General features: G+C 28.2%; 2 protein-coding genes across 2 annotated transcripts in view; both read right to left on the reverse strand.

The window, feature by feature from the left end:
- LOC143904511 (putative aminopeptidase-2) overlaps positions 1-8000 on the reverse strand; it is a 29711-nt gene extending 21711 nt beyond the window's left edge. Inside the window, exons 1-12 of the mRNA XM_077419246.1 lie at positions 7866-8000; positions 6136-6620; positions 5281-5730; positions 4726-4909; positions 3886-4039; positions 3573-3658; positions 2846-3248; positions 2278-2552; positions 1808-1998; positions 1068-1367; positions 903-972; positions 326-437 (exon numbers count right to left, since the gene is read on the reverse strand). Of these exons, the coding sequence (XP_077275372.1) occupies positions 326-437; positions 903-972; positions 1068-1367; positions 1808-1998; positions 2278-2552; positions 2846-3248; positions 3573-3658; positions 3886-4039; positions 4726-4909; positions 5281-5730; positions 6136-6599 (2689 nt within the window). The 5' untranslated portion in view covers positions 6600-6620; positions 7866-8000. The remainder of the gene's footprint in view (positions 1-325; positions 438-902; positions 973-1067; positions 1368-1807; positions 1999-2277; positions 2553-2845; positions 3249-3572; positions 3659-3885; positions 4040-4725; positions 4910-5280; positions 5731-6135; positions 6621-7865) is intronic.
- Positions 8001-11997: 3997 nt separating this feature from the next.
- Positions 11998-15510, reverse strand: LOC143904512 (aminopeptidase N-like; the record flags this gene model as incomplete). The annotated part of the gene is made up of 7 exons (XM_077419247.1): positions 11998-12180; positions 12513-12582; positions 12684-12974; positions 13558-13748; positions 14116-14390; positions 14727-15100; positions 15429-15510. Coding segments are annotated over 7 exons (1466 nt in total), but the record flags the coding sequence as incomplete, so codon positions are not given.
- Positions 15511-15892: the final 382 nt, after the last annotated feature.

The raw sequence follows: 15892 nt of genomic DNA on the forward strand, positions 1-15892 counted from the left end.
GTTTATAAAAGATATTTTACAAAAAATATTAAACAACACATAAATCTATAATATTATATAAATTATTTGTTAATTACACAACAGTAATATGTCATAAATAATTTTATCAACAGCTTCCAAACTATTAATAAAATACTAAATATTATAAAAATATTAAAAAGTATTAGAAATAATGAAAAATGAATAAAATATTATTTACAAAACGGTAATAATAAATAAAAATATTATTTAAAAAATTATGTTGATAATTATATGTCTTGCATCACATATGATACTTTTGATTGATCGGATCAATTGGTCACGTGAATTTAATATTTTCCAAAATATTTTGTGAAAATGTCTATGGACTGTTTAAGATGATTTTTATGCTTTTCTATCAGTTTTGTAATGTCTGACAAAGTGTCTTGATGGAGATTAGTTTCTGCGAACTTTTTTACCTAAAACAAATTAATTGCAGATGTTTATCAATAATAACTTATTTTTATGCAGCGATTTCATAAAATATAATATATTTTAACACAATAATAACAATAAATATATATGGTATACACAAAAATCAGAACAAATATTGTATACAATATGTAAACTTGTATTAAATTTCAAGACTAAATTATCAATTTATAACACGGTAATATTTTCATAATAAATTCCAAAATGATAAAATTTCAATTTATGTTTCAAGCCACACGCTAGTATTATTCAATTTTACAACATAGTTTTCCTATAAGATATAAATATACTCAGCTCAAAAAAATAAACAGAATTCATTATAAATATTAATTTTATTGTATAAAGTTGCATTAATCTATAATTCAACGTACGATGGTTTTTATTTTAAGCGCGTCACAGTTAAAGGATTATTAATCGAAAAACAATAAGTAATGTAAAATCATAAAATTTACCTTGGAAATTTGTTTGTTAGAATAAACATTAGAAACGATATTTTTTATCGTTTGGCTTGCAGCAAGTGATCTGTAAGAGCAAAATCACATATTCATAAATTAATGTATACGATAAATTTATTTGAAGAAAATAGAATATATATATTTAAAGAGAAATGTTATTACTTAGGTTTTATTTTATCAAAATGTTTTAAAATATATTCAAGGATCACATCGTTGCGTGCATGGTTTTGAAGAATTAAATTGAAGATAAAAGCATGTTCCTTATCGTTGAATAACGCAGCATTATATGCTATAATATTCAAATAGTTGATAATAATATAAGGATCTTCAGAGCACCTCAATATTTTCCAAAATTTCTTATCAGATGTTTGCTGATATAATACAAACATTTTATCCCAATCAGTTTTATTGGCTACCGTCAAACCAAAGCAGTACGTCCAATCTTGCCACCAATGTGGAACTCTGAAATATATATGTTTATGTAAAAGAGGTACATGCGTATTTTATATACGTATAGCCAACGTTTTATTTTATCAAGTTTTGTATTTTTCATCGTTCTATTAGATAACTATTATTCATGAAATTAAGTTCTTGTTGTATGCTATTCTACCACTCTATATTTGCCACGTGATCATATGACTACGCTACAGTGAGATAATTTTATCGATATTGTTACTTGTTATTTTTATTATACATATATTTTTACTTGTATCGCCATAACAAAAATGGAAATTAAGGAAAAACAATAAAGGGAATGTCTCCAATTTTGGCGACTTGTATAGAAATAAAAAATAGAAATAGATATCTACAACCATATAAATATATGCATGTGTGCACGCGCATACCCAACACATATAGACGCGCACAAATACAAATTATGAGATAATCGTAAAAAAAGTTACTTGTGAGTATTAGGATCCGCGAGATGTTTGGTCAATTTAACGGCGGCCCTTCTTTTGCATTCCGCGTGACCGACGGTACATGCCCATTTCGTGGCATCTAGCCTTAGCATCTTTGTGATATCGTCATCATTAGGATTTTCTTCGTATCCTATCTTCTGAAGAAGCCCATCGAAAAGTCCTGACACGTATGACTAGAAATCGTGAAGTAATATTGAATTTTATACTGATTGGTTGAGATACTAGCGAAGTAACGTGATTATTCATACACGGATATACATATTTCGTTCGTGCTTTGCTAAAATTCACTATCGTAAGAATCATCAGCGAGCTTACATTCGATTTTCCCTATATTGTCTATTTGTATTAATGTTAATCAACATGACCGCTACTACTGTGCGATAAAAAATTGAAGATACAACTATAAAGTTATAAACATTATTTTTATCTTTATAAAATTTGTTATTACCTACCTTAAAATTTTTACTCTCTACCAGTGAAAAGTATTTCGATAACCGTTCTAAAATTCGGAACATTGGACGCCATGCCACATAATCTCTCTCTCGTCTTAGGTAATTTATAAGATTTTTAAATACGGAGTTATCTAGTTGATCCTCCATTAAAAAAGCAAATGCATCATCAATAATTTGAGCACGATTGAGAACGTGTATGTTCTTGTATTCCTCAGAGTTCAAGTAACGTATGATTCTTTCCATATTTTTGGTATCGTAATAGACACGACAGTACGCTGTCGAATTATTCATTAAATTTATTATTAGACCTTCTTATTTGAAATTATCAAGATATATTTCCAAATACTGCCATTTTATCGTAACTAACAAACTAATGTAGTGTGCAACTTGCAAATATTACAGAAAAAATACATTAATAATTTAGCAAGGTTTCGAAAAATATAATTACATGAGTTTCCTTGAGTTATTTTTTAATAGAGAAGTATATAAAAATTTAAATGATGTAAAACCTTTGAGACGATAGAACAAATAAGATAAATAAAAGAACGTAATATTTAATAATTCATACCAGTTTGTTGTACATTAACAATAATCCAATCTCTTGTATTAATTTCCACTCTACTAGTTTGATCAGGCCCTAACCAATTATTGGGCATGGTATTGAAAAAATCCAAATTGCTCTGGTCGGCGTAGGTCATGGGTATCCACCATTTATTATTGGTACATTCAGTTGCGCGGAAACATTTTTGTGTTACTGCCACTTCACCTGTTTTGTAATTTATCGTTACATTCAGCACAGGGTAACGATTTTGGTTTATCCACGTGTCCATCACATCTTTTATTTTAAAATCTTGTTGTTGCATATAAGGGATATAAGGGGCCATCTGCAGAGCACTTTGCATGGCGCTCCACAAATCGTCGGGAGTAACCGATCCAAATGGACTAAATTTGGAAAATGACATTGTCATTAGCTATAATAATACTTACGACGTATGTGTATAAATTTACTATTATGGAATTAACGTGAGCATTAATGTACAATTTAATTAATATACATAAATAGAAACTAAGAGTACGACTTAAAACTAACTTAATTAAATTATAATTACAAAGTAGAATATGGCCTCTAATCGAGCATTAAATATTAAACGCACAAGTTTATGTTTCTGATGTGACGTACAATAGTTTGCAATACAAGAATACAAGAAATATTATACTTGTGATATTTAATATTGTGAAATATGATGATTATATTGTAATATAATTATATTAGATTACATTATATACACACTTACTGTTGTACCAAATAGTTGGTGACACCCTGTCGAAATATTTCGTCTCCCATTGCATGATGTAACATGCGCACTATATATAGTTGAGGCTACGATAACAACACACGTCATAAAATTCCGATTAACAATATATATGAAATAGATTGTACGCATAAAATTAAGGTATATATGTGAATTATGCGCGCATTACGCAAATAAGAAATTTGTCCGCTGTTAATTTTCTGTTTCACCCCTTTTTTGTGCTACCTACATTAAAGTATAACGGACCATAGTTTAACTATACATTATATATAGTTTAACTATTACATAATCTTACCTTTGTTAAAAACATTATTATGAAAGAGGTCGTCATAATCTAAGGTGTCGTCAAGTTCCAATGTAACAGAATTTATTAAGCCAATATCTAAAGAGAGACAATGGTGTAAGCGCTCAATTACGAGAAGATCCATTGTTCGCCAGTCTTCAAATATCTGTAGAAAAAAATCCACTAATATATGACTAACTATAAAAATTTGAATAAAAGTTTGCAATAGGAATATAAACTGTTTTATTTGCAACGTCCAAAAACTTCGCTATTTTAATTTTTATTATATATTATCTATCTCAAAAATATATTAACCGTTTCACATCTAAATTTTTTTTAAAAGAGCATATATAGTTTAATTATTTATTAAATATTGGAGATTACTAAATACAAAAATAAGATTAAAGTATAAATATTCAAGACGTGAAATTATTTTATTTTATTAAATGCTTATTGTGTATGGCAGATGCAAGAATTAACATATTTTTAGGATCTAATAAAACCATTATAATTACATTCTTAAGATCACTAAATGTGAATATAATGTTAAAACATATGACATTAAAAGTGCTAAATCTTTAAAGTGGCAAATGCAAAAAACAAAATATTTTCAAATTTTATTAAAAATTTACATTAAATTGTTTTTATAATTGTTTGAAAAAAAAACGAGTTACTATTTTTTTTAATAATTTTAAATTAAAAAACGTGCCATCATATACTGAGAGAGAGAGAATTCCGTCTTTATATACATTTTAAGAAAATGTGGAAACTTTTTAATAGATGTTATTTTGATCTTAGCGATTGTTTCTTTATTTAATGAGTAACCAGCTTGCATTAGTAATATTGAATAACCTTATTGAGGAAATACGCTTCGAAGAACGCAGAAAATCCCTCGCTCAACCACAGGTGGGACCACCAAGATGGGGTGACGTAATTGCCAAACCAATAATGTACAAGTTTATTTGTTACTAACGACGCTACTTCCCTTCTCCGAAATGTGGGATCTGTGCTTTCATCGTAGACAATTTTTGATTCACTGAAAGATAAAACATAATATAATATACAAAATGTGATTATGCATATTTTTTCTCATCATTAGCATACAGTCTAATATGTTTCCAAGTAGTTAATATTATTCATAGTTCTCTTACGCGAAAAAGTAAGTACTTTTTATATACGTATGTATATAAAAATGGAAAGAAAAAGTAACATAGACATTAATTAAATACGTTAATTTGTTTTAGACAATCTAAGAATAAAAATATATATCTTTTGAATATCCGTGAAATAAAGACGCGCTTTAATTATCAAATTTTGAATGCTAAAAGTAATTGGTCAACACCAATAACTTAATATTAATTTTTTTATTTTTTGTACATTACTAATTCTTTTAGTTATGTATATTACTCAAAGATAACGAGTCCCCAAGCTTCCATGCCGTTGACAGGATAATTTGGTATAACGACGTAATCCATTTTTGGTATTTTTTTGAAGTCCTGGTTATATTCGAGCAAAAACGGCATGACCTTTTCGGCAACAGTATGCGCGAATTTTGTTTGCGATGACAAAAACGATTGGCACCACACGTTGACGGTCTTGTCTGTGTTTTCAACGCGAATAAAATTATGTAAAATCACGATTCCCACGAGATAAGTGGACATTATAGAAGTGGTGTCGAAAAATGTCCACACCATGTCATTTTGTTCTTCGTGTTGCTTTCGTATCGGCCAATTAGACAATATCCTGTATTTCTTATGATGTATGACGGAGATGTTGAAGGTAGCTTTGAACGCTGGCTCGTCCCAACATGGAAACATTCGTCTGGCGTTATTTGGCTGGAAGAGCGTTGCGGCCAACCTGTAATTTAATTGTTAAATAGCGACAAACTTACCACTCATGGCGAGTAAGACAAAAGAGTTTAGAGAACACTAGTTATTATTATATTATATAAAATAATTATTGTGTTTAGAGTAGAAACAGAGAAAAATGCTGTACTGCCATTACGTTTTATTTTCAACTGAAGTCAAACGCTCCTCATAGCATTATACATTTCTTGCAAATATTTTATTATAAATTATCCTTGCATACGTTTTTAGTAATTACACAATCTCATGTTTAAGCAATGTCTTGCCGAGCTTTACGTATATTATAGGTTAATAACGATAAAAATAATAAATAAAAGAAGGTAATAAGCAAAAGTAACAAATAAGTAGCATAACAAATAACGTTCATGTTATAACTGTATTTTTAATATTTGCTTACGTGCGGTCTCCTTCCATGTCCGTGTACGGAATTTGCATAAAGCCACTTTTGTGATAATCACCCTCAGAAAAATAACCATCAAATTTCATGTTCAGGGTGTAAAGACCGAGCGGCAATATATTGTCGAAATCAAGCGTCAATATATTATTACTGTCATTAGTATGTTTTATCGGTCTATAGATTATACCATGGCTGTTAATCAACGTTGTCGCCGTTTTATTTATTTCTAATTCTTGCGAGTGTAACCTTATTTTTGACAATGTGTGAACAATATCGATAATGACACTGGTATCACCGTGAAAGGCGTGAAAAGCATGATTGCCGACATGCGGAATCAGACTAATGTTATAACTAACTGGTATTGCGTTTTTTGGTAAACGATAGTTAATTTCTGAACCATCGGTGATACAAAAAACTGTGACTGTGGCCAATATTAGGCCGATGTATAGTTTTGGAAATCCCATCTCAGTACTCGTTTTAAGTATCTGCGTTTTTTTGTAAAAAAAAAAAAAAAAACAAACAAACAAACAAACAAACAAACAATAATACAATGTAGTACAAGTTATTAAACTTTAATATTAATTTTTATACAAAAATAAAAGGAACAAAGGAAAAAGTAAAGGAAAAAATTTCAATTTTTATTAAGAAGACTATATGTAAGATCTACTTCGAAATTATGAATTTGTTTTTCATATAATATTGAACATATTGTAATTAAATGTGCTCATTATAGTTAATTTATTTGACTATTTTTAATTATTTTCTTAGAATTAAAAGAAAATTTATTTACTTTGTTTTTGAGAAGAATTTTAACCATCTAACAATAAGTAGTTGACTGTATAGAATATTTCATCAGTCATCAGAAGTAAATACATTTTGTTAATATGTAAAATTTGAATTATTTAGCAGCAAATAAAGGCGTTGTGTTACCGTTGAAATGTTCTAAATAAAGAATAATTGAATATTGTGCTGAAAATGAGATATAACTTAGTATATTCGAAACGTCTATAATGTTTTGTCTGTTTTTGGACAATAAACTATAGAAGGTTTCAAGGGTAACATTTGTTATTTGCTCGTATTAGGCTCCTTGACTTTCTTAAATTATATATATAATTGTTGTTTCTCAGTTTTCAAAGAAATAGACCGAACAGTAAAAATAAAGAACAGACAAAGGATCTCTGATTTATTTCTAAAACAAATTATTAATAAAATAATGCACATAGTAACACGTATTATTCTATCAGTTTGTCATTTTCGTAAATGATTGGTTATCTGAATTTCTTTCTTTTATTATTTCTGCAAAATGTTTCTGCTCACTGAATACAAAATGAAAAATATATAGAAAATATTTCAAATAATTTTAAATCACGATAATGATTAACATGTTTTAAAATGTAACTGTTCTATTTATTTGACAATAATAATAATAACTTCTTTTTCTGTTTAAACTTAAAATTTTATTCCACGTTCAAAACGCTGTATTAAAATAGTTTCAAAATTATCTTTTGTTTTCCAGTTCTTACTACGCAGCAGCAGTAAGAAACAAAATATCGACTAAAAAAACATATTTAAAATAAAAATTTACAATCTATATGAAGATAGATAATCTCGAGGAAACAAAGTTAAAAATTATGTTTCGTTTTTCAAAACTGTTGTTTCTATTACGTATTATATATTTTATGTATTAACGAGAGATAAATAATAGAATATTATTGTTTTTAACGACTTACTTTGTATATTACACTTGTGTGCGGATTAAAATACAATTCTGTGCAAGATTAATTATGCGTGTCGCCACGAAAGCCGTTATTATCAAGAATCGCTCAGCGTAATTGCCGTCTTGCCATCTCGAAAGATCACCGAATACTAACTACCATGTACCATGTCAATCTCTGATGTTTTGATAGATGTCATGTAAATACAGTGCCGCACAGAACTGATCGACTCGTACCATTGTTACATATTTCTTTTTAAAAATTTGTGAATAAAGATATCCGCAAAAAAATCATAAATTATAAATGTATGTTTGTTTATACGTGATATTGAGAGATTGTCTTTGTCAGTTGCCTTCTTCGAATCAGTTGCATAATACTTGTATAATACATTTTATTATTATCGTATTAATATCGTAAGATTATATCAATATAAAAGATGTCCCTTACAAATTTTGAACTACAAATTTTTCATTGTCGATAATGAACTTCGAAGAACATAGAGACCCAGAGTTATGAACGATTGAAAATCAAACACACACTTTTTGCAAAAATACTAAATATATATAATAACAATTAATATTAAATAAATCATAAAAATGACATAATAGATACAAATTTAGTTATAGATTTTAATTTATTTCTATTTAGTTAATTCAATTTAGTTAATTTTAAGTAGATTCTTTTACTGTTAGAAAAGTAAATGTTTTGATTGTACAATTTAATACGGAAAAATACATAACGTTGCAAGAGATGCTTATTACAATATCAGATGACTATCTCTCTCGACATTTTTTACAACAGTTAAGCATAATCGTTTCAAATGACTAAAAAAATTCAATAAAAGAATGCAATTAATAATAAATATACTAAGATTAAATCCTCTTATAATTAAAATAATTTTGAAACATAACATAAACTTTAATATTTATTATCTTATAATATTTAATCTCTTAGCTGTGCGGAAGTATATGTGTCGTAAGAAATTGTCTATTTGCAGAAGATATATATATGTATGTATATAAACGTTCTCGAAAATTCATTATTAATATATATATATATATGTTATTAATATAATATATACATATATATGTCTTTTTTAATATATATCAATTTATAATAAAGTAATATTCTTAGAATTAATTACTACCTTACGAAAATTCAGTTTATGTTTTAAACCACGCGCTAGTATTACTCACTTTTAAACATAACTTTGCAAGATACAAATATATAACCCAAAAATATGAACGGAATTAATTATAAACATTAATTTAATTATGTAAAGTTGCGTTAATCTATAATTCCACGATGAACGTTTTATTTAAGCGCGCTACAGTTAAAGGATTATCAATAAAAAATCAATAAGTATGAATCTAGAATCATAAAACCTACCTTGGACAATTGTTTGTTAGAGAAAACGTTCGAAATAATATTTTTTATCGTTAGACTTGCAGGAAATAATCTGTAAAAACAAAATAACATATTTAAATCTTCTTTTTAATAAAAAAATATATTAAGAACTTGAATATAATGTAAAAGTTTTGTGTTGATAAAGCAAATAAGATAAATATAAAAGAGCGTAAAATTTATTGATTTATACCAGTTTGTTGTAGATTGACGATAATCCAACCACTATTGTATTAATTTGCACTCTAAAAGTTTCAAGACTTCATGTTCAGGGTGTAATAAGAACCGCGATACAATTGCTTTTCGAAATCTAGCGATAATATATTCATTTCATGCATCATAAGTATGTTCCATCGGTTTATAGATTATTGTGTCGTTCATCAATGTTATCGCCGGTTTATTTATTTCTAATCCTTGCGAATGTAAGCTTATGTAAAACAATTCGTGAACAATGTCGACAGGGACAATGGTTTCACCGTGAAAAGTATTGCTTTTTTCGAGATCCGGAATAATCAGACTGATGTTATAATCAACTGGTATTGAATTGATGGGTAAACGATATATATAATTTGGATTTTTTGCATCATCATTAGTGATACAAAAGTTCGTGATTGTGGCCAATATTAGGCCGATATGTAATAACAATTTTGGGAATTTCATGTCAATACTCGTGTTAGATGTCTGTAACTTTTCGTGAAAAAGAAAACAAATAATAATACAATGCGGTACAAGTTATCGAAATTTAATATTAATTTTTATGCAGAAATTGAAGGAACAGAGGAGAAAAAAAAAAGAAAAAGATAATTCCAACTTTAATCAAGATATGATTATATGTACGATCTACTTCGCGAAAAATTATAAATATTTATTTATAGAATATATTAAATGTATTTTTTTTTCTTGATGTGCTCACAGTTAATTTATTCTGTTACATTTATATTTCCGTAGAATTAAGAGAAAATTATTTTATTTAGATGTTGAGAAAGATTTTATGCGTCTAAAGTGAAGTGTGTATATTTTTTATTTGATTATATAGAATATTTCATCGGAAATAAAAAACGTAAATACATATTGTTATAATATGTATATAAAATTTGAATTATTTATAGTTGTCAGTTATTATATAGCAGTGTTGAATTCCTTTCGCTTATCATTTCTGTGCCTTGAATATACTGGAAGGAAAAAATATAGGAAATAATGTAAATTATTTCAAAGAACAAAAGTAATTAACATTTTTTATCGCATGACCGTTAATTTTATTTATTTGTCAATAACAATAATAATCTCGTTCTTTGTTTAATTTCATATTTCTTCTACGTTCGGAACGTTATGTGTTTTAAGATTGTTTTGAAATTATATTAAGTCTTTCCTGTCTTTCGTTTATCAGTTTTCACTATGCAGCAACGATAAGAAACAAAATATCGACTGATTGAAAAAATACATATTTAAAATATAAAGGACCCCGCAACGGTCCATAAAGGTTTTTGCTCCTAGACAAATTTAACAATAATGTAGGATAATGTAATTCATAACATGCTGATAAAAAGTGTCCACGGCACCAAGTCCAAAAATGGACAGTTTCCGAGATATAAGGCATTAAAGAGTGGAAAAATGAGAGTATCAGGTTTCAGCTAATGGCAGTTTGCAACAAAAATATATCATGATAAGTCATATCTTTTTTATACTAAACCGACACGCAGGTAGAAAGAGAGAAAGAGAGTTGTGTGTGTGTGTGTGTGTTTCCAAGGCACAGATAAGGACCCCACGATTTGTCACTCCCGGCGTAGTCACACACATACACACACACAGACATATATATATATATATATATATATATATATATATATCTTGCGCTTGATTTGAAACAGATTATTTCGATATTTCAACGTTAACAGAATATGTATTAATTTATACTCACAATATAAAAATAATTTCAACTAATTATAATAAATAAATGTTAAGCATATATACAGGGAAAATAATAAGGATCCGATACGTACATAGAATCTGTGTTCATGATATATTATACCTCGTCAAGTTCTTTACAAAAGTGATAGAAAATATTCATACATGATACATCATATTCCGAAAAATTAATTTATTTAATATAGAAAGAAATATATATGCAATGTATAAGATAATAAAAATAAGTTAGGAACAATATTATTATACATTTTTAAGATTCAACAGAAATACAATTTCTATTCTACAGATAATAATAACTACTGTTTAGAGATAAAGCTTCTTATTACAAAGCGACGCTATTATTTCATGTCTTTTGCTCAAAGTCTATCATCAATTATAATAAAAATTTATATTAAAAAATTCAAGTATTTTATATTAGCAAATAATGCTATTACATAATGTCTACAAAGCATTATATATTCAATTTAAAAAATTTATTCGTTCTATATATGTCAAATGTAGTAAACCAAAGTACGTTTAGTGCGTTTATAAAAGATATTTTACGAAGGATATTAAACAACATCAAATCTATAATACGTTATATAAATTATTTGTTAATTACACAACAGTAATATGTCATAAATAATTTTATCAATAGCTTCCAGACTATTAATAAAATACTAAATATTATAAAAATATTAAAGAGTATTAGAAATAATTAAAAATGAATAAAATATTATATACAAAACGGTAATAATAGATAAAAATAATATTATTTTAAAAATTATGCAGATAATTATATGTCTTGCATCACATTTAATATTTTTGATTGATCAAATCAAATGATCAAGGTTTGATCAATTGGTTGGATCAGATCAACTAAAGTTTGACTTCTTCCAAATCGCTTTGTAAAAATATTTACGGACTCTTTAAGATAATTTTTACGCTTTTCTATCAGATTTACAATGTTTGACAAAGTGTTTGGATCTTGATGAAAATAAGTTTCAGCAAATCTTTTCACCTGAAACAGATTAGAATGTTAAGGATGTTTATCATTAATATAAAGTATAAATTTATTTTTATGCAGCCATTCCTTAAAATATAATTTCTTATTTAACATAGGCAATAACACACACATGGTATGCATATAAATATGTTTAATCCCTTAACTGCGGAAGTATATATGTGTCATAAGAAATTGTCTATTTGCAGAAAAAAGAAATATATATATGTATATAAACGTTCTCAAAAATTTATTGCGTCACACGACGAACGTTTAATTTTAAGCGCGCTACTGTTAAAGGATTATCAATAGAAAAAATATAAGTATGAATCTAGAATCATAAAATCTACCTTGGATATTTGTTCGTTCGAAAAAACATTCTGAATGATATTATTTATTGTTAGTGTTGTAGAAAGTAATCTGTAAAAACAAAATAATATATTTATATAATTAATGTAAAAATAAGATAAATTTATTTAAAAAGAATATAATGTATATTTGTGTAAAGAGAAATGTGTTACCTGGGATATATAAAATCAAAATTTGCTAATATGTAATCAAGGACCAAATTGTTGCGTGCATGGTTTTCAAGAATTAAATTGAAGATCAATGCATGCTGCTCATGGTTAAATAATGCTGTAATATTCAAGTAGCTGATAATGATATCAGTATTTTCAGCACAATTGATCAAGGTTTTCAAAAGTTTCTTATCAGATGTTCGGTGATACAGTTCCAACATTTTATTCCAAGTAGTCTTATTAGCTACCGCCAAACCAAAGCAGTATGTCCAATCATGCCACCATTGTGGAACTCTAAAATACATATATGTGTCTATGGAAAAGAGGTACATGCACTTCATACGCATAGCAGACATTTTATTTTATCAAGTTTTGTATTTTTTCCGTTCTGTTAGGTAAATCTTATTTTGCAAAATTAAGTGTTTGTCGTGCGCTGTTCTGTCACTCGATGAGTGCGTTCGGGGAGCGCGCTATTAGCGCTATTGCATCATTCTATCTTTATCGCTCATCAAGTGTAGAACAAGGATAGAATAAGCAAATAGCGCTAATAGCGCGCTCCCCGAACGCAGCTTATATTTGCCACGTGACCAAGACTACGTGTGAACACAGTGAATAAATAAATAAATGAAAGATGAATCTATTTATAACGTCTCTTGTTATTATATACATATATTTTTACTTGTTTCGCATATTTATTCTATGTATTAAAACAAGAATGGAAATTAAGAAAAAACAATAAAGAGACTGTATGATTTCGATATGACTCAAAGAAATAAAAGGAATCGATTACATTCATATGCATACGTGCGCGCGCATACGCAACACACACGCATACAAATATAAATTATGAGATAATCGTGATAATAAAAAGAGTTACTTGTGAGTATCAGGATCCGCGAAATGTTTGCTTAATTTAACGGCGGCTCTTCTCTTGCATTCCGCGTGACCGACGGTACATGCCCAGTGCGTGGCCTCTAGCCTTAGTAGCTTAGTGAGATCGTCATCATCAAAATTTTCTTCGTATCCCACATGTTGAAGAACCTCATCAAAGATTTCTACCATGTATGACTAGAAATCATAAGATAATATTGAATTTCACATTGGTTTGTTGATATACATGCAAAGTGACGTGATTATATATACAATAATGTATGTATGTATATATATATATATATATATATATGTATATTTCGTTACAGCCTTAATTGTTAAAACATTCACTATAATTCACAAGAATTATTGGTGAGTTTGCGCCCGAGTTCCCCTAACGTCCATTGGTATTAATGTTATATAATTAAAACGTTTCCTATGATTGTGCAATTATAAAACCGACCGCGACAGATTTTATGACAAAGCGGTGAATGTGTAAATGCAAAACTGTTCAAATTAAAGAGCCAAAATTTTTTTTATTTTTATAAAATCTGTTATTACATACCTTGAAACTTTCACTCTCTGGCAGTGAAAAGTACTTCTGATTCCGTCTTAATATTCGGAACATTGGACGCCATGCCACATAATCTCTCTCTCGTTTTAGGTAGTTTATAAGATTCATGAATACGGAACTATCTAATTGATCTTCGAGCAAAAAGGCATAAGCATCATCGATGATTTGAGCACGATTGAGAACGTGTATGTTCTTGTATTTTTGAGAGCCCAAGTAATATATGATTCTTTCCATAATTGCGGTATCGTAATAGACACGACAGTATGCTGTCGAATTATCCATTAAATTTATTATTAGATCTTCTTATTTGAAATTATCAAGGTATATTTTCAAATACTGACATTTTGATTATTGTAATAAATCAATTTTATGTAATTTGCACCTTACAATTGTTACAAAAAACATTTACATTACCAATGTACTTCACCAATGAATTATCAATGTAATTCACCAATGTATCAAAGAATATTATAATTATATAAATTTTGAAGCTTCTTTTTAATAAAAAAATATATTAAGAACTTGAATATATTGTAAAACTTTTTTATTGATAAAGCAAATAGGATAGATATAAAAGAGCGCGTAAATTTATTGATTTATACCAGTTTGTTGTAGATTGACGATAATCCAATCACTTGCATTAATTTGCACCCTAAGAGTTTCGTCTGGTTTTAACCAATTATTAGGCATAGTATTGGAAAAATCCGGAAAGCTCTCGTCAGTGTAGGATATTGGTATCCACCATTTATTATTGATATCTTTAGTTGCGCGGAAACATTTTTGTGTTATTGCTATTTCACCAGTTTCGTAATTCATCGTTACATTCAGCACAGGATAACGATTTTGGACTATCCAAGTATTCATCACTTCTTTTATTCTGAATTTTTGATCTCGCATAGAAGGGACGTGAGAAGCTTCGTCTTTAGCCCTTTGTATGACGCGCCAGAAATCATCGGGAGTGACCGCCATATATTTTCTAAAGAAACATGACATTGCGTTGTTAGCTATAACACATACGTCGTATATGTATTTAAATTTACTATTACATAATCAAACGTGAGTTATTAATGTACAATTTAATTAATACGCATGTGGGAACTAAGAATATAACTTAAAACTAGCTTAGTCAAATTATAATTAAGTAACAACGTATGGTCTCTTCTAATCGAATAGCATTGGATATTGAATGCATAAGTTTATATTTCTGATATGGCGTACTATTTTTCAACGTAAATGCAAAAAACATTATACTTATAATATTTAATGTTGCTATATGTGATAACTATAATAGACTACATACTTACTTTGTAGCGAAATACTTGGTGATACCCTTTCGAAATACCTCGTCGCCCACCGCATGATGTAACATGCGCAATATAGCTGGAGCTACGATACACAGCATAAAATACTGATTAATAATACATATAAAGTATATTTTATATACTTTTGTACATAAAATTAAGACATATGTGAACGTATTGCGCAAAACAAGAATTTGTTGTCTATTCACTTTCTGTTCCAAACCTTGCTTCGTTTCTAACCCCATTTAAATATTTTTTTTATTTAATAATTTTTTCCCTTTTTAAAACTTACCCCCAAAAGTTGGGTTTCCCAAGGGGATCGCAAAAATTTAAGTTTAAAAGGAACCCCTTTAAACCAACATCTAGATGGAGGATGGTGGTCCCCAAAAACCCAAAAAGGGCCATTGCCGCCAATTTTTTAAATTCTATTAAAAAAGAAAACAAATTTTTTAATGGTGAATATAAAA

Source organism: Temnothorax americanus, unplaced genomic scaffold (assembly GCF_048541705.1).
Source record: "Temnothorax americanus isolate GAGA-0224 unplaced genomic scaffold, ASM4854170v1 Scaffold53, whole genome shotgun sequence".
Taxonomy (NCBI): Eukaryota; Metazoa; Arthropoda; class Insecta; order Hymenoptera; family Formicidae; genus Temnothorax; species Temnothorax americanus.